Below are 20,385 nucleotides of genomic sequence, written 5' to 3'. Positions count from 1 at the left end.
AAATGTGGCACAAAATCTAGGCATGGGATAAAAAAATTTATTTGAAGAAAGTGTATATTTTTTCGTTCTTCCTAATGGTGGTACAGGCTCCTTTTTGCAATATTTTATTTATTTATAGAGTGATTTCCCCATACTAACATATTTCTCAAATTTGGCTCTGTACCGCCATTATTTATTATATTACGAATATGTGTGCCAAATATATACAAAATATTCAACATTTCAGCCGCAATCTTGGACCGCGTTTTCAGCGCGCTGCTGTTGCCTCTTAAGTTATATTGGTTTATTTATATAGCATTTTAAAGTCGTATAAAAAGAGATTTAAAAAATAGTTACAACAGATCTTTAACAAGAGATCAGCTTGCGCTTTATTATTAAAAACCCAATATCACAAGATTTTTTTAGTAACTTGTAACCCAAATTAAACAGTTTGAATAATATAGTAGTAATATAACATTTTTATTGCGTCTCCTTTCGGAGGTCGGCGATTCAAACCAATACTACACGAAAAATTTCTGCGGATGATCGGTGAAGCATCTCCTTAGGTCCTTCAGTCATGAGTTCTGATCTCTTCGTACTGACCTTTTGCACTGTAATTTGCCGTATACTAGAATTTATAGTAATTCAAAATCTTTTACCTCTCATTACATGGCCAAAGTGTTTTCCTAAGTTTATCATGCTTAGCAGCTCTTTTTTGTTTACTCATGCGCTGAATCACTTCATCGTTGATAATATTTTGATTTTATGAAACTGTGAATATTGGACAGTCTGTAATTTCTAAATATTTCGAATGGGTTTTCTTATTTTCAACATCACTTGCTTAATTTTTGATGCTATTACCTTTTTGTTGAGCTCATTTGATAGGTATTCCTCAGTACTTTGACAAGTGCTTAATAAGTAGTATGTTTTATAAAATGCATCGTTTTTTCATAATTTAAGCTAAATACTTAGAGTTGAGTACTCGTCGAAAAAAGAAAGACATTTAATTACATACCTACAACTCATTTTGAATTAACATTAAAAGGTTTCTCGACGAAGTTGATAATATTAAAAAAATTATCTAACAATAAAACACTGAAAACGTTTGTTTTCTATACTTCCAAAAAATTTATTCTAACTTATAACTATGTGACTGCAGCTGTTTCTGCCTTAAATAAAGGCCTTAAGCTATCTTTATTAGAATCTATGGAAATTAATAAATAAGAAAATACAGATATAATTATTCTGAATGAACAACTCGAGACAAACAGCTCCCCACTCCTCAACCTGTTCAGTTAAAGACTTTAAAAAGGCAAACCCACAGTAAATTAATACCCACAGTAAATTAAATGTTTGCTTTTGCTGCCAACACAATACATTCACCTCAAACCCTGAAGAGGACAAAATCCTAAACGGGGAAGCACATTGAACGCATTTCTTCTGAACATTATCCAGACAAGCAAATCAAACAATGTAGTAGTAGTAGTAAATTAAATCACTTGAGAAAGGCACTCTGCCGAAATAGCTGCAGTCACATAGTTATAATAAATTTTGTGGAAGTATAGAAAACAAAGGTTTTCAGTGTTTTATTGTTAGATAAAATGAACTTCCATCAAGTAACGGTCGAATCCATCAATTATTAAAATTTATGCTCTAAGGTTTCTCGACTAAGGAATTTATTCGATTTTGTATTGTCTTCAGTTTTGTTAATAATAACTTTTTTGGAAAAACTTTAGTATAACAATAGTTTTTGAGTTACTGATGAAATAGCGCTTTAAAACTATTTCACGAAAAATTAAATCTTTTGATATTCAATAACTCAAAAATATTGATTTATTTTAATACCCTGATATAACAAATTTTGCTTAGAATTGGTTTTTCTATCAATTTATGGGGTTATTGTTAATAAAATAATTTTCATCCCCGGAAACTGGTAGCATCCACCCCAGTGTAAAATTGCAAGTTGGCCCCATATCACTTTTGTTTTTTGAGATATCCTCTAACCACTCACCAATTTTCATAGCAATCGATGGAGGTAAAACTAAATCGGAAGGTTAACCTTCAGTGACTGCACTGTGGAAAGTGTATAATAGGAATATTTGTAATATTTAGTTTTTATAATTAAACCTAGATATTATAATAGATGTCTTCCTTTAGTCCATAAATGTCATTAAACTTACCTTTTATTCAAGAAACAAGTTGCAGCTGTTAGTACCCATTCTTCACTTATCAGAGACCCACCGCACAAGTGACCTAAATTCTCATTCTGAAGTGAAACTATCCATGGGTGATCCTCTATGGAGGCCTCCTTCCCACCAAAAATCCGTAAATGGCTTCCTTTAAAAACGAACAAGTTAGTATACAATTAAATAAAAATCCGATTTCCCATCGACAAATAAAAAAAAAGTAGGTAGTTTTCTTTTAATACCAGAAATGCAGTTATAGAAAATTGTAACTGAAAATTTTATGTTATTTATTATTTCATAATTTCGAATACTTTCTCTTTCATACACCGACTATAATACTGCGCATAGGCGCCATCCCCCACCGGCACTTTTAGAATCTGTGTACTATGATTTGTTTAAACCTATAAAAGTTTAGTATAACCAAAGAATATAGACGTGAGTAGAAGGGTACTGGCCTGTAACGCTTTAGCATAGGATTTTGTAATTTTGTGTTCCCACTGAGTAGGTGCATAGACCTGACAACAACTACGGAGCTTACACGATCTCACCACCGCCCACACCGCGGCCGCAATATCCCTCGTCAAGGAGCCTGCTTTGAAGTGACAAATAAACGTGACCATCTGTTCCATATAAAAGCTTCTTCTGGGAGAGGATATATTCTTTGTTATACCGCGAGGGGTAACTGCATGGTAATCTCTCGCGTCATGATTTTCGAGGTACTTCTTCTTCTTCTTCTTCTACGGCACTACAGACCAAATTGAGTCTTGGCCTCCTTTATTTTTTGCCTCCACCCTTGCTTGTGTGTGGCTGCTCTTCTCCATACACGGACTCCTAAAAGGGCTTGTGCGTCGCTTTTTACTGTGTCTTCACAGCTCTTTCCTGGCTTTCCAACCGGTCTCTTTCCATGCATTCTAGCATTCAGTGCTCTTTTTGGTAGCCTATCCTCTCCCATTCTTATCGTATGTCCGGCCCATTGCAATCTTTTTATTCTAATGAAGTCTGACAGGGATGCTTCCTTATAAGGTTGATAAAGTTCGTTGTTGTATCGACTTCTGAAGATTCCGTTTTCCCTCACAGCTTCTAGTATTCTCCTCTGTACTTTCCTTTCGAATGTGTCGAGTTTGTTTTTGGATGTTTCTCTCAGAACCCAGGCTTCACTGCCATAGCATGTTATTGGTCGAATTAAAGTTTTATAGATTCTCATCTTTGTATTTCGGTGGACACTTTTAGACCGAAATATATGGGAGATGGCAAAATAGGCTCTGTTTGCCTGCGTTATTCTCTTCTGTATTTCTGCATCTTCTGATCCGTCGGCATATATTTCTACTCCCAGGTATGTAAACTTTCCAACCGTTTCAAAATTATCTTCATGTATAATATTTGATGGGACTATATTTCTTCTCGTCTGAGTCATTATTTTTAGACCTATGTTAATATATGTTAATTATGTTGATTTTCAGACCTAGCATTTTTGTTTGTATTTTTAAATCTGCGTATGTTTCCTGTGCTCCTGTTGATGTTCTACTCATAATATTAATATCATCTGCATAAGCGGCCAGTTGAACCATTCGGTTGGTCAGTAGGTTTTCTCGTCCAGTTTGGATTTGCCTAACCGCATACTCCAGTGCCAGGTTAAACAATGTTGGGGCCAGCCATCTCTCTTCTTTAGTCCCTGCGAAATTTTGAAAAAGTCTGTCCGGTGCTTTAATGAGTCTTATTAGCTTGTGTGGTATTGCCAATTCAGCCAATATATAGTATAGTTTGCTCCTTTAGACTGAGTCGTATGTGTGTTTGAAGTCTACAAACACGTTGTGGACATCAATATCGTATTCCCATGATTTGCTCAAGATCTGTTTGACTGTAAATATTTGATCCAGTGTCGATCTTCCCCGTCGGAAGCCCGTCTGATACTCTCCAATAATTTCTGCTAGTGGTTGGAGCCGCTGTTGGAGCCACTGGTTTATAATATACGGGAGGACTTTATATGCTGTACATTGTGTACATAGTAGGGAGATTCCACGGTAGTTTTTGCACTGGAGTTAAGGGGTAATCCTGCATGAAAAAATAATGACAGTTTGTTTTATAAACGTATGTCCGCAAATGCTTCGTTTGTGTGATAAGTGTGTTGAAATTTTTCTTACAAACTAAGTATTTATTATTGTTTTAAAACCTGTTGAGATATGCAAATGAAGTTTGGTGGATTTTAAGACGTAGTTATTGCGCATTTTTTGATATACAATTAAGAATTTTATATTCACCATTGGCGCGCATACAGGTAATATGACCCTTAATTGTATGTCAAAAAATGCGCAATAACTACGCCTTAAAACCCACCAAATTTAATTTGCGTATCTCAACAGGTTTTAAAGCAATAAATAAATCGTTAGTTTGTAAAAAAATTTTCAACATCCCTATCTCAGAAACGAAGCATTTGCGGACATATGTTTATAAAGCAAACTGTCATTATTTATTTCCCATAATTACCCCTTGAAGTTTGCCATACTTATTTAAAAACACCATGTTGTTAAAGTACCTAACTTTTTTATGGTCCAACTTAAGTAAATGAATCAAGAAACAGAATGTTGAGAAAACATGAGGCTAGAGTTGGATTTTAATTTAAGTATTTTACAAATGTCAGAATATTCTAGAGGGTGATGCGAACTTTGAGAAACAAACACAGTTTTATTGGTACACCCAGTATACAACTAATATTTACCTGTTTAGCAACAATATTATTACAGCGATATTGAAAATAAGGCTATAACAATTAAAAAATCACTTAAATCGGTAAAACAGGTTTAGGAAATTCGAGACATCAGAAATGGCCCATTTTTAAGGTGGGCGGTTAATTTTGGTCCAGCATGTATATTATGTACCTACTCTCAAGATATAGAGAAAAGTTAATAAAAAGACATAATTTGATTTTAAAATTATAATCAAATTCTTTCTTACCTGCATTAATAAAGTTCTTTTTGAACAACAAAAGACACACCAATATTGCCGTGTTCCATTTTAGATTCATTATTATAAAACTTTAGAATCTACCAAAGTTTAACTTATAATATTTTCAATAGAAAAAAAGTAAAGTGTTCGCTAAGACTGATAGAATATTGTTAATTCAATGAACTGCAATGTATCCTTATATACCTACTGTTTTATGGTTGTTATTTATGACGTAGAATAGAATAGACCAATAGCATATTATAGTGGCCCTAAAAAAGTTTTAGTCATGAACTCGTGATGGTGGCTGGCCAAATTTTCACGAAAAACAATTAAACTACTACTAAAAATTTAACGTTAACTAAGAAAGTGTCATTCCTTAAGTTTTTTATGGGTATTTTAATTGTTTTCATGACTGTGTACACACATTTTTTTTTTTTGAATATCACAAAAACAAACGTATGTAGAATTTTCCATAAATTTTGGCATATCCAAATCTATTGTGAATAATACACCGCCGCCTACGAAAAGTATAACTCCGAAAAATGCCGTTAACTTTCAATAAACGCCGCGAAAAATATTATTTTTGATTATATGATCGTGAAAATGATAATCCCTAATAAAGTTCTAGCGAAAAAAATATTTTTTGAGGAGTATCAGCAAAAAACTTCATTTCTGTTTGCAGTAGACGAAAATTATAATAATTACTAAACAATTCCCGTTGAAAATAATTATTTTTCGATGAATAACATTAAAAAAAATTATTTCTAATTCCGTATTCATGAAGATTATAACTTCTAATAATGCGCGGTGAAAAGTACCTGTGAGCCTGATGAATGAGAGCGAAATTTATTTTTTCTGTTCTATACTCTCGAAGACCATAACTTCTAATACGGTGCGGTGAAAAGAAGAAATTCACAATAATTACCTGTAAAAAGAATTATTTCTGATTATTTTTCCACGAAAATTATTATTACTAAAAATTTCTCGGCCAAAATAATGATTCTTCGATGAATGACAGCAAAAAAATCATTTATATTTCTATGTTTGCGAAGATTATGAATCCTATAATGCGCGGCGAAAAGAATAATCCTAAATAAGCGACGGCGAAGACATATTTTGCTTCCTTTCCAAGGAACCTTTGGCATCGTACGAAAATGTAACTTTGTCAATTCGCATCTGAAACATCTTAACTTCACCAATCGATGTAACTTTTCAAGTAGATCATCAGATCTGTATGTGAATGTATATGTGTATATGTGGGCGTGCTAACAAAAGTAATTTTTTTCGCCACAACCTTCCCTAGCCTTGATTGTTCAATTGGATTCGTAATGGTCTTGGTGTATGGTCAGGCGTTGATTTTAAGAAGTGTTGCTGACTAATGGGCGCAGTTCCCAAAGAAGCAAAAAAACCTTTTGGAAATGACAATATTCACCGGACCATTAGAAATTTTATTTTCGTAGCTACTCGATGGAGAATAATTTTTTTTTAATGTAAATCTTCAAGGAGTTATTTTTTTTTTCGCAAGAACAGAAACCTAAATAATTATATTCGTCGTCATCTATTAAGAACTAGATGTTTTCTTCATAAATATTTTGGGAGTTATGTTCTTCGTGGATGTACAGATAAAGAGAAATATTTTTTGTTGTTCTTGGTCTAAAAATAATTCTTTTCGTCATAAATATTTTTAAATTTATAATCCTCTTAGGCACGTAATTACCAATAGTTTTTTTCGCCGATATATGTAGAGAAGTATGTGTTTCCCCACAACCTTTTGGAAATTATAGTCTTCGCCGGTACATTAACAAAATTATTTTGTTTGTATTTACTTATTGCAAAATGATTCCTTCGCTGTAAATCTCCCAGGAATTATTTTTTTCGCGAGAACAGAAAGGGAAATAATAGTCTTCGTCGGCATATATTTAGAACTAAATTTTTTTGTCAAAAATATTTTGGGAGTTATAATCTTCGCGGACACGCATATAAAAGAAAATTGTATCGCCAACCCTTATCAAAGAGTTATTATTTTCACTAAAAATGTATTAGGAATCACATTAGCTAGCCTAGTAGGCCCATGGCTTTATTGACTAATCTCCTCCATTCGTTTTTATCCATAGCTTTCATCCTCCAATTTGTGACGTTAAGTCATTAAGATCATCTTCTACAGCCATTTTCCACCTTGGTCTGGGTCGACCCCTTCTCTGACATCCTTCAATTGTACCTAGCAGTAGCATTTTAGATAGTTTACCCTCTGACATCCTCCAAATGTGCCCTAGCCATCTTAGTCTTTAGGTTCTTATTACTCCTAGTATGCTGGGCTCCCTGTCCCCGTATAATTCCCTTAGACCTTTATTTGTCCTTCTGATTTGAACGCCGTTCTCCTCCATTCATCCTCCAAATGTACTTTCTAGATTCTTACTACTTTTCTTCTTTCAGCAAGAAAATTTGTTCTATTGTGCTTCTTCCTCGTCTAAAGTCCGCCTGGCTTTCACCAATTATATCTTCCATTCTTTTTTTAATATCCTTTTTATATATATATATATATATATATATATATATATATATATACAAACAAACAAGTGGTTTATTAGGGTTGCAGTCAGAAGTTTGGCCAGGATATCAAAGAAACACTCTTTTGACTTTTTGTCTAGCTTTCGGGGTTGTTTGACCCCTTTATCAAGACTCTGTAATACAAAACAAAAATGTAAGTATTTTAAAATATTACATTGTTTTAGTAAACCTACTAGTCGTTGAGATTATTAAAGAGAAGCTTGATGATGCTCAACATTTCAAATTAACACAAATATTGAAAACAGAAAACAAAGGACACAATACATTTTAAAATTTTTGAATATTTTGGCAAGGGAAACAAACCACTGTAAACGCGTTTTTGTGGAAATGTGTTGCATAAAATCTAGCAACTCATGTATAAATAAAAAATCAGATATAGAAAAACTTAGCAACATATATTGTTATCTACTTGCGCAACACTAAAAACCAAAACATAAAAATACTTGTTTGTTTTACAAAACACACATGGACGTATAATGAGTTGCATACTCTTAAGTACAGTTAGTGAATTTGAACACACCTTGTATGGGCCTCTGATGTTTTAAAAAGAACCACAATAATCATAACACTTAATTACTTTTTTATTTGATACTTTTTAATTTGATTGTTTCTTCTTTCTGTTCTCTATGTGTCAGAGTTTTTGACTTACATTATCAGTAGGTTAACATGACAGAATAATTATTGTATTTCTGCTAATTATTCAAAAATTTTAAAATGTATTGTGTCCTTTGTTTTCTGTTTTCAATATTTGTGTTAATTTGAAATGTTGAGCATTATCAAGCTTCTCTTTAATAATCTCAACGACTAGTAGGTTTACTAAAACAATGTAATATTTTAAAATACTTACATTTTTGTTTTATATTACAGAGTCTTGATAAAGGGGTCAAACAACCCCGAAAGCTAGACAAAAAGTCAAAAGAGTGTTTCTTTGATATCCTGGCCAAACTTCTGACTGCAACCCTAATAAACCACTTGTTTGTTGATATTGACAGTCACTAATATCCAGTATTTCTTGTATTTACAATATGGGGTTTTTTGAGAACATCCGAAGAGGATATGGCTCTGCTAGCGTGGATTTCCTTAAACAATGGGCCAACTTTAACATCAAGCTTGCATCACTCAACAATAGAAGGATTTTCCTTCTGAAGTGTAGAAGAAATCTTTGTTTTCCTGTACACATAGAGAATGGAAAGTTTAACATTAACAACTTATTACATCACAAAGGAGGTAAATTAGGTAGTAAAATTCAAAACTTTAATTCAAATTTAAAAACAAAAATCCTAAACTTAGAAATTTCAGTTACAATAAGTGATATTAAACATATAGAAAATAATTTACATCAACTAAATAATACATTAGAACAACATTTACCTGCTCCTTTACTACAAGAATTTTATAGAAGACAAAAAATTAAATATAATAAAGTATTTTTCCAAATTAGAAATCAAAACATCAAAAAATTTGACAGAATAAAAATAGATCAATTCTCAAAAATAACTTTTCAAGATAAGTGGTTTAAAAATCTAACTGACATCAATTTTCCTTACAATGTTAAAAAACTTTTGTCGCTGGGTCCAAAATTTTGCCTGTTTCCTAGTGCTAGAGATTTCAGGATGTCTTCTCTGCTTTCAGATATCGAGTTTCTAATTTCTGGTCTAGAACACCAGGAGAAAGACATCATGAGATCTCACAGCACTAATGTTATCACTAACTATTTACACAAAACAAGTAAAGAAGGGCATTTTTTGAACGATATATATAATGAGTGCAAACAATTTTTAAAATCACATCCGGAAATTTACATTGTGAGGAGTGACAAAGGAAATGTAACAGTAGCAATGTATAAGAACGATTACATTGAAAAAAGTAATAGTTTACTAAATGACACAAAAAGTTACATCAAACTAAAGAACAGTCCGGTATGCACCCTCCAACAAAAGGCGAACAAGCTGGTTTCGGATTTAGCTTCTTCCAAATCCATAACAACAGAAGTTGCTAAATCCTTGAAAATTTATAATGCAGTGGCACCTAGGTTTTATACACTACCTAAAGTTCATAAACCCATTATCTCAATGAGGCCAATTGTTTCTTCTATTGATGCCCCTAACAGTAAACTTGCCAAACACCTCACGGATATTCTCACGATTTCCTATAATGAGTCTAACGAATTCTATATTAGAGATTCTTTCACTTTTAGTAACTTCATTAACAATGTTAAAGTTCCGAATAATTATATATTAATTAGTTTAGATGTTGTGTCACTTTTTACAAACTTACCGTTAGATGCTATTCTCAACAGCATCAAAAATAACTGGAATAACATTGCTCCACATACCAAGATTAATTTAGATGATTTCATTAGAATTCTAACATTCATATTTGACTCCAATGTCTTCTTGTTTAATGGTACTTATTTTAAACAAATATTTGGCACTCCCATGGGCAGTAAAATATCTCCCATCCTATGTAATTTTGTTTTGGATGAACTTATAACAACGTGTAAAGAAAGGATACCTTTTCACATACCTTTTATTAAACGATATGTAGATGACTTGATTTTATCGGTTCCAGAGAACAAAGTAACTGATGTTTTAAACACTTTTAATAACCAATGTGAACACCTTAAGTTTACGGTTGAGAGGGAGGCGGATAATATGATTCCTTTTTTAGACATGCTCATTCATCGTGGCAGGGATGGCATTCTGAAGACTGAGTGGTATCGCAAGCCTTGTTTTAGTAACCGTTTCATAAATTTTCATTCCCAACACCCATCTAAGATGAAAACAAACTTGGTTTTGGCCTTAAAAAGTAGAGTCACTAAATTGTCGCACCTGGAATTTAGGGATAGGGGACTAAAAAAGCTGAGATCCATATTATTAGAAAATTCTTATCCCATAGGGCTTCTGAACAAACTTATTTTTGGTTCTCCTTCTTGTCAATCAGCTGACGGACGAAATTGTAATAATAATGAAGTCCGACAACTGACAGGCAACACATCAGTAGTACCACCCAAAATAACTTTTGGTTCCTTGCCCTACATTCCTGATCTGACACCGAAGCTATTCAACATTTTCAAAAATGTGAATGGCTTAAAAATCGCAACAAGGAATGTGAAAACGGTGTCTATGTTATACACAAAAACTAAGGATCCCTTCACTATGCAGGAATCTTCGAATGTTGTATATTCTATACCTTGTTTCAATTGTAACAACGTGTACATTGGCGAAACATCTCGTAATTTCCATAGTAGAGCCATCAGTCACCGTAGTGACATAAAAGTTAACAAAATAAATGCATGTGCACTAACAGAACATGCTATAACATTGAAACATGAGTTCAATTTCGAGGGTTCCTGTATTTTGGCAAGGGAAACAAACCACTGTAAACGCGTTTTTGTGGAAATGTGTTGCATAAAATCTAGCAACTCATGTATAAATAAAAAATCAGATATAGAAAAACTTAGCAACATATATTGTTATCTACTTGCGCAACACTAAAAACCAAAACATAAAAATACTTGTTTGTTTTACAAAACACACATGGACGTATAATGAGTTGCATACTCTTAAGTACAGTTAGTGAATTTGAACACACCTTGTATGGGCCTCTGATGTTTTAAAAAGAACCACAATAATCATAACACTTAATTACTTTTTTATTTGATACTTTTTAATTTGATTGTTTCTTCTTTCTGTTCTCTATGTGTCAGAGTTTTTGACTTACATTATCAGTAGGTTAACATGACAGAATAATTATTGTATTTCTGCTAATTATTCAAAAATTTTAAAATGTATTGTGTCCTTTGTTTTCTGTTTTCAATATTTGTGTTAATTTGAAATGTTGAGCATCATCAAGCTTCTCTTTAATAATCTCAACGACTAGTAGGTTTACTAAAACAATGTAATATTTTAAAATACTTACATTTTTGTTTTATATTACAGAGTCTTGATAAAGGGGTCAAACAACCCCGAAAGCTAGACAAAAAGTCAAAAGAGTGTTTCTTTGATATCCTGGCCAAACTTCTGACTGCAACCCTAATAAACCACTTGTTTGTTGATATTGACAGTCACTAATATCCAGTATTTCTTATATATATATATATATATATATATATTTTTATATAATTTTTATGGGAAAAATTTTGAAAATTGATATATGTCAAAGACCACGAGATCATAGATTTTCATCGCCCTGTATATGGCCAAAAATTGTAAATAGTATAATTTAGTCATAGAAAGAAAAGTTCAGTATTGATGATTCTATGAATGGACTTATACAATTAATACGGTCGGATTAGAAATTACATGTATTCGCTTTGAAGTGAACAATCGGACGGTTATAAATGCTTCTTAGAAGGACAGACGGTAAACACAATTGTGGAGTTTTAGGATATCGTTTTTTTATAGCATGTAGAAACACAAAAGTAATTTTGGTATCTCCTGGAATTTGACAAAATGGTAAAGTTGTATACAAAATTAATTTGTTCTTAAGAAATAGAAGTAGGGATGTAATGTGTAGAGAGACGGATGGAGGGAGAATATAGTGTTTGAGTCTGAGTTTTGACGAAGAAAAAAGTTTCACTGTGTAATGAATATCTGAGGAGTCAGTCCAGTGTTTGAAAAGTAAGAAGCCTGTGTAAAGTGGTGAAGTTGGCGGCCGTGTAAGCAGAATCGTGTTAAAACGAAATCGTTGATAGAGTTGAGAAGTTAAATCTCCTTATGTCCGAAGAGATTCCTGTTTCTGTCTGGAACGAGTAGCCGGTTGGTATCAATTTGCACAAGATATCGATCAGAGAGAAAACTGAGGAGAGATTTCGAGCGAGTGCTGTTGTTTGTTTGTGAAGCAGTTTGGACGAGAAAAATCGTTCGCAGCGTCCAAGGGGCACGTGTGGGAGAATCGAGGATTACACAATCCATGAGAAAAAGTTAGGAAGAGAAAAAAAGGTTAGTCAGATTATTTGTGAAACGGAGAGAATTGTTTTATATCAGATACCATATTTGTGTGAACAGTTCTATAGCATAATTTCGTCATTCATAAATTCAAAGAAGAAATAAGTAATCTATCCAAAAGGTTGAAAGTAAAATTTGTTTTTGTTATATAATAGTAATAACAGTCTAACGAATTATTTAAATAAAAATTTTGTTAAAAAGGAGATAGCAGGATTAAACATTAACTTATTACATAAGAAATATATAGTTGCAAAAAAATTGAGTTTTAGCATACATTTAAAGCTTTTAATTATGGTATATTGGATAAATAAATAATATTTATAGAATTTATATGACATTGAGTATATTTATTTTCTCTGTTTTGTCCTGGATAAAGTAAGCAACTAGAGATACTAGAAGCCACAAACCAAAGGTAATACATTAAAATAAATTAGCCCTGAGAATAAATTTTACTGGAAAGTTTTATTTAATTTTGGTTTTGTTTTGCATAAGTAGTAATTAAAATAATTAATTAATTAATGAAAATAAGAATATGCTGATCAATCTCATAACAGAGAGAAAATAGAGAGCATAACAGTATTTTCGCCCCTGTAATTTTTGCGTTCGCTCTCATCTCCTTTTTTTATTATATTGCTTCCAATCTTTCTTTTGGTAATTGTTCTTTGTTCCAAATTATTCGACTAATATATGCATGCCTTCATGCATGCAATTTCCTTCATATTTGAACATCTCAGATATCTGATAATCTCGGCCGTTTCCTGGGCTTCTGTTATTTTTTAGGCTGAATATAATATTTTTATCTTCTTTCGTATTGGGAGGCATCTTGTCGATATGATTTAGATTTAACTGCAAAACAACATTAAAATGTTAAGAAAAAAAGTTTTAATATTTTTAACTCAGTAAATGAAGAGTTTGGAGAGAAACCAGTAAAATCATCAGACAAAATACAACCAATGGTTATGAAACTAAAAAATAAGGCAGTTGCTTAAGTACTTAAATCATAAGATGGATATAATAATATATATATGTAGTTAGACAAACACACATAATAAAAAGGAAAAACTTATTAACACTTAACCATATTCAAAATTAATATTGCTATGTTCCCAACCGTTTGTAGTCTTTTAAATCTAAAACACGTGAATTGTGAAGACATCGATGGGTTCATTTATTCATTTATTAAACATTACAATTCCTAGGGATTATAGCTAACGCCATGGCGTTAAAATCCTATTCTTGGGTGAGTCTGTTCTCGTGACTCTTTTCCATTTCTTCCTGTCCTTGCACTGAACTTTCCAGTCTTTCGCATTAATTGCTCTTATGTCTTCTTCTATATCATCGAGCCATCTTCGCCTGTGTCTTCCTCTACACCTGGGCCATAACAGTGTCCAGTTAGTTATCCTTCTCAACATATCTGATTGTGGGCGTCTATAAATGTGTCCTATCCATTCTAAGCGAAGCGATTTTTATGTATCTGACGATATGTATAGTCCGCCCGGTATAACTTTTCCCATGAGGTACGATTTATTTTCAGTAGTAATAACCCAAGGACATTGATAATTGTTCGAAAAAATTTTATAACAGATTTCGAAAGCTTGTTGCTTGGAAACAGACCGACGCCGTAGGCGGAGGTCTGTTGCCTGTAAGCAACAAGCTTGAGAAAGTTGTTAAAAAATTTTTGAGCATTTATCAATGTTCGAGGGATATTCGGATAGAAAATTTTTTGCTGGTTATGAAAAAAAATACAGAGCAGAAACAATTTATTTAAATGTGCAATTAACAAAGGAACAACTAGAAAAATTTAATGAAGATAATTAATAATTTCATTAATATTCTCATCAGTATTACAACCAAATCGTGACATTTTGAAATATTGAATATTTGAAATGTCAAAATCGAAATGAAACGAAATGTAGGTATCCATAGCTACACGATTGAGTGAAAACAGCCCATGGGATCTGTTTTCAGTATAATGTTGGTTTTATTGGTTGTATTCAATCAGATGACCACAAATTAATTGATTTCATTGGATTTCTAATTGAGCAAAAAATTTTCAATCAAATTAAGTCAAAACAGAAAGTGAAACGTACGCCGATGTGTGTAGAAAATAGAATACAGTATACAAAATGTATATACACATCGACGTTCGTTTCAGTTTATGTTTTGAATTAATTTTATTGAAAATGAATCGTACCGCATGGGAAAAGTTATAGCAGATGGACTATATTTTCTCTCTTTAATTCTTCTTCAATTTCGGTATTTGTTTTAATTCGTACTTCTCCCCTTCTTGTTACATTTTGGCCCAGTATTCTTTTCATTTTTTCTTTTAAATTTTAGAAGGTTATCTTCCTCTTTCTTGTTAATCGTTGTTGTTTCAATCCCATATGTAACAGCAGGTCTTATTAAGGCCTTATGTAGGTTCATTTTGGTTCTCTTACTTAGTATAGTATCTTGCTTCTCAGCAGATTTCTATTCATTCCATATGTTCATTTGCCTTTCAAAAGGCAAAACACTTTCTTCTATTCTCTCTTTTCCGGTTTTCCCTATTGTTACTCACAAGTAGCTAAAGGTGGATACAGTTTTGAATATACGGTTCTGTGTTATTGGATATTTCTGATTTGTTATGTGGTCCTTCCTTATCGTCATGTATTGTGTTTTGTGCCGGTTTATCTGTAGCCCTATTCTCTTCGGTTGAATTTTATATATTACTTTTTTCCTTCTATGCCTGGACCGGCGTGTCAAAAAATAGTTTATTAATAGCAAGCTGAAAATTTGTTAATAGTTTAACGGTGTCTATTGGGACAGACTTTTATCTACGGAACACTGGAACAGGGATGTTTAAATTGTGGAACAGGTTACAGGTTTCCAACGTCAGACTACAAAAGCGTCGCATGTAATTTGTCGGACAGAACTTCCAATTGATTTCTTAACCTTTCATTAAACTCTCATGCAAAAGTCAGACTGCTATTTACCACCACTATAATTCCTGTCATTCTACATGTTCTACGTATCGGACTTATTAAAATGTCCAACATATTTGTCGGACCAACATTTTTTCATATAGTATATGGTACATTCCATGTCAAATCACTCAGGCAAAAAATTTTGGATCTTCGATTTGTCTGAAAATTGGTATATAGCTTATGCAGGACGTAAAAATAAGACATTTAAGGTCAAAAAATCTTTTTCTTTTTTGCTTAAAATGTTATTTTAGGCAATTTTACAATGATTTGGTGTTTATTTAAACAAATTTGCATTTTCTGTCGCGAAGTATCAATGAAAACATAATATTTTAACAGAAGGGACTTAAAAATGTCATTATATGGCATTAAAACAAGTTATTTTGATTCAAAACAAGGTTTTGATCAAATTATTGTGTAGAAAACGTTAAAATACCGTTTTTTACATTTTTCTCCATTCCCAAAATACATCATCTTCGATTTGGCTAAAAATTTGCCCACAGATAGCCAAAACAAAAAAATTTAAGTGGTTATAATTAAAGGATTTGAATTATATGACAATACCAAAAAAAGTTATATGCAGTAATATCAGACTCAAAAGTATATTAGTCCCGTCGGAATAGCATTTGACCTTGCATGCCGAGCTACCCAAAATTTTATTTTTCTAATCTTTAGGGGAGTCAATAGTAGCCTAAATTTAAAATCACGAATGAATTCCTCCGTTACGTTAGCCGCCATCTTGATTTTAAAGGAGAACCGGTTTTGCTCAATATTTCCGCCATTTTTAACTTTTCAACAAAAATGGTAGAAACTGAAATTGTTCCAAATAAATCGTATTAACAATTATTACAATTTCTTTTTAACAATTTTCGTCGTGAGGCCGATATTTTCTATTTACGGTAGGCGCCTATATTTTTGACTATGATATTGCATGTAACTTCTTTTATATTGTAATATAATTCAAATCCTTCTCACCACTTAAAGTCATATGTTTTGGCTATCCGTGGGCAAATTTTTAGCCAAATCGATTATGATGTATTTTGGAAATGGAGAAAAATGTAAAAAACGGTATTTTAACGTATTCTACACTATAAAATTAGGTCAAAAACTTGTTTTGAATCAAAGTTACTTGTTATAATGCCATATAATGACATTTTTGAGTCACTTCTATTAAAATATTATGTTTTCCATTGATACTTTACGATAGAAAATGCAAATTTGTTTAAATAAACACCAAATCACTGTAAAATCGCATAAAACAACATTTTGAGAAAAAAAGAAGAAGAAGATTTTTTGACCTTAAATATCCAGTGAATGGTTGACCCTTCTCCAATTCTACGCCACTGAAAGAATTACTCTTTTAGTGACATTTTTAGATTCTCCAATACTTTCTACGTACATAATATACTCTTCATTGGTAACGATAACATCATTAGTTTTCGAGATATTTGAAGTTAAATATGAAACAACACAGTTATTTTGATTAATTTACGATAATATGATTCATATTATGATTAAAATTTAAAAAATTTGTACCCAGTACTTTAAAACTATTTGGCGTATCCTTATCATACTTGGCAGAAAGTGTAGGTACTGTACACCCTACTAAATTAAGATAAACAAACGTTTTTAACTACTACCAGAGGCGTGCGACAGGGGATAGTGTCTGGTTGACCCTTCCCAAATTTTACGCCACTGACGAAATTGGTATTTTAGTGTAATTTTTGGAGTTTCCAATACTTTTCATGTAAATAATATACTCTTCATTCGTAACGATAAAATGATTAGTTTTCGAGATATTTGAAATTAAAAATGAAGCGACACAATACATTAATCAAAATAACCGTGTCGTTTCATTTTTAACTTCAAATATCTCGAAAATTAATGACTTTATCGTTACGAATGAAGGGTATCTTATTTTCATAGAATGTATTGGAAAATACAAAAATTGAACTGAAATAGCAATTTCGCCAGTGGCGTAGAATTTGGAAAGGGTCAGCCATTCACTTTCCCCCGTCGTACGCCTCTGGTAATAGCCAGAAACATTTGTTTAACATAATTTAGTAGTTTGTACAGTACCTATACTTTCTGCCAAGTATGAAAAGGATACGTCGAATAGTTTTAAAATTCTGAGCAAAAATAATTTTTAAATTTTTAGATCAAACACCCTGTAACTCAGTAAGGAACCACATTTTATTTAAGTGTTTTAGGTTAAATCTTCGTATTTTGTGCTAAGGTTTCTCCAGTTACTATATGGAATTAATTATTATATTAATGAAACACCCTGTATACTTCGGTTGGTTGGTGTCACGGACTTCGCAAATTTTGTAATCCATTTTAAAAATAGTTCTAGGCTACCTAGACACCTGAAATTTTCAGGATAGCTTAGAACTAGCTAACAATGCAATATTTTACTACTATTATACAGGGTGATTAATAATTAGTGGGTTGAAGCTCCGCAGAAGATATATACCAATTTTCAGACAAATCGGAAATTCAAATTTTTTTTGCTCCAAAATTTAGTGATTTGAAAAAAATAGAATCAGCCATATTAGCTCGATCAGAGAACATAAAATTTTACGAAAACCTCAAAAAAGTAGGCCCGGAATTGGATAAAATGACTACTTCTATGGACTATTCCACGAACATACGCCTGTTTTGGATTACTTCGACAACGAATATTTTACTGTGCAACATAAGAAGTACGGAAGTAAATGGCGCTAATAATTATTCCAATAAACAACAATGTAATTTGCAATTTACTTTCGTTCTTCTTATTTTGCACAGTAAAATATTCGTTATCGAAATAATACAAAACAGGCGTATGTTCGTGGAATAGGATATAAGCAAGTTTTGTTCTGTAGAGTTTTTTCACTAAGTCAATACTTTTCGAGTTATTTGCGAGTGAATATGTTCATTTATAACAAAAAAAAACATGTTTATGGACGCTTTTTCGCAGATAACTCAAAAAGTAAGTACTCTACGAAAAAAATATTGTTAGTAAAAATATAGCTTATAAAGAACAGAAAAAAATGGTGTACGCGTGAGGTCTGCAGACCCAGTATAAGCAGAGTTGTAGCTAATGAAATAGTAGGTTCTTCTTCGTCAAATTCCAAATCGAATATTTCAATGTGAAATAACCAAAAAACAGAGCCCTTTTCGGGGAAAATTCATTACAACTTCTTTAAAGTGTTTAAGAAAAGGTTTATTTTTGTTTTTTAAAAAAATTTTTAACATTAAAAATAAGTGAGTTCCGCTCAAAATATTGTTGGTCCCTTTTATTTTTTGGTACAAAAATCGCTAAAATCACCCCCTAATTAGCTTCCCAAATAAAATTAATCGTAACCGTTTCACAAATTACTTTACTTATGTATTGTTTATATCATCTATAAGTTTCATTGGTTGAAAGTGCTCAGTTTTGAAAAAAATTGGGTTTAAAATAAAACATTTTTTTATTTTGAACAAAAAAATGGAATTGTTCAAGGAATTAATTTAAAAATTATTAGTAATACCAAAACAGAGTAATAAAATGTACGTTTTGATTTTCTGAATATTTTTCCTTTTTTGTTTTCTTATTATACTGAAATTGATTATGCTATGGCTGTTCAAAATTTGCCTAAACTCGTGATTAGTTACTCGTTTAAGTCATTTTAACGAAGCCTTTTCAAAAATAAGCAATTTGAACCGATGAAACCTACAGATCATATAAAAAATACATAAACAAAGTAACTTGTGAAGTGGTAATGATAAAATTTATTTGTGATGTTAATTAGGGGGTGATTTTCGTGATTTTTTTACCAAAAAATCAAAGGGACCAACAATATTTTGAACGTAACTTACTTACTTTTAATGTTACAAGTTTTTGTAAAAAACAAAAACAATCCTTTTTTTTTAAACACTTTAAAAAAGTAGGTTTAGAACCTACTTTTCATTACCTACAACTCTGCTTCTACTGGGTATAAATACCTCAAGCATACACCATTTTTTTCAGATTTTCATAAGCTATATTTTTACTGAGAATATTTTTTCGCTGAAATACTTACTTTTTGAGTTATCTCCGAAAAACCGTCCAAAAACATGTTTTTTTTTTTTGTTAAAAATGAACATATTTACTTGCAAATAACTCGAAAAGTATTGACTTGGGGAAAAAGCTTTATAGAACAAAAGTTGCTTAGAATTAGTCATTTTATCCAATTCCGGACTTATTTTGAATGTATATTTTTCATCTTCGAGAGGGGCGTATTCCCCTCTATTTTTGAAAAATGGAGGGGATGTAGAATTGTAAACTTTTTCTTATATAATAATAGACAATTTCAACTACCTATTCCTAAATTTTTGAACTGTTCCACAATTAAAACTTCCCGTGTTCCAGTGTTCCCGTGCATCAAAGTTTGTCCGATTAGACACCGTTAAGCTATTAACAAATTTTCAGTTTGTTATTAATAATTTTTTTTGGTACTCGGGATCCAGGACTATTCGGAATGGAAAGTCCGGTAATTTTATATTTTTTATTCTTTCACCTTGTCATTTTTTATGAGTTTCCAGGCAAACAAAATATCCTGTAACTAAAATTTTGACGCGAAAAATAAAAATGATGTTTATTATTGGATCCCAAAGTCGGAGATATGAAAATAAAATTACGGTTATTATACTTAGTAGAATACAAAATATACCCTGTTATATTTAAATAATAAATGACTAAATCATTCGCCCAATAAATACAAAATACTTCGATTACAAAGCAAATAATCTACTATGTCTACACTGTTACACGTGTACACGGGGATGAAAGCAATGTAA

At 31.9% G+C, this 20,385-nt stretch overlaps 1 protein-coding gene across 3 annotated transcripts in view; it reads right to left on the bottom strand.

Annotated features, from left to right (window-relative positions):
* Positions 1–20,385, bottom strand: part of LOC114331664 (trypsin 5G1) — a 75,586-nt gene that overhangs the window by 19,304 nt on the left and 35,897 nt on the right. For 2 of the 3 annotated variants that reach the window (XM_050652698.1, XM_050652695.1), the window contains exons 1-2: positions 5,118–5,286; positions 2,160–2,316 (exon numbers count right to left, since the gene is read on the bottom strand). In XM_050652698.1, the coding sequence (XP_050508655.1) occupies positions 2,160–2,316; positions 5,118–5,187 (227 nt within the window). In that variant the 5' untranslated portion in view covers positions 5,188–5,286. Of the gene's footprint in view, positions 1–2,159; positions 2,317–5,117; positions 5,287–20,385 lie in introns of those variants that run through there. The other variant, XM_050652696.1, reaches the window with a different exon arrangement.

This window comes from Diabrotica virgifera, chromosome 6, assembly GCF_917563875.1.
Source record: "Diabrotica virgifera virgifera chromosome 6, PGI_DIABVI_V3a".
Taxonomy (NCBI): Eukaryota; Metazoa; Arthropoda; class Insecta; order Coleoptera; family Chrysomelidae; genus Diabrotica; species Diabrotica virgifera.
The sequence above is the reverse complement of the archived record's forward strand: the minus strand, read 5'-3'. Positions and strand labels throughout refer to the sequence as shown.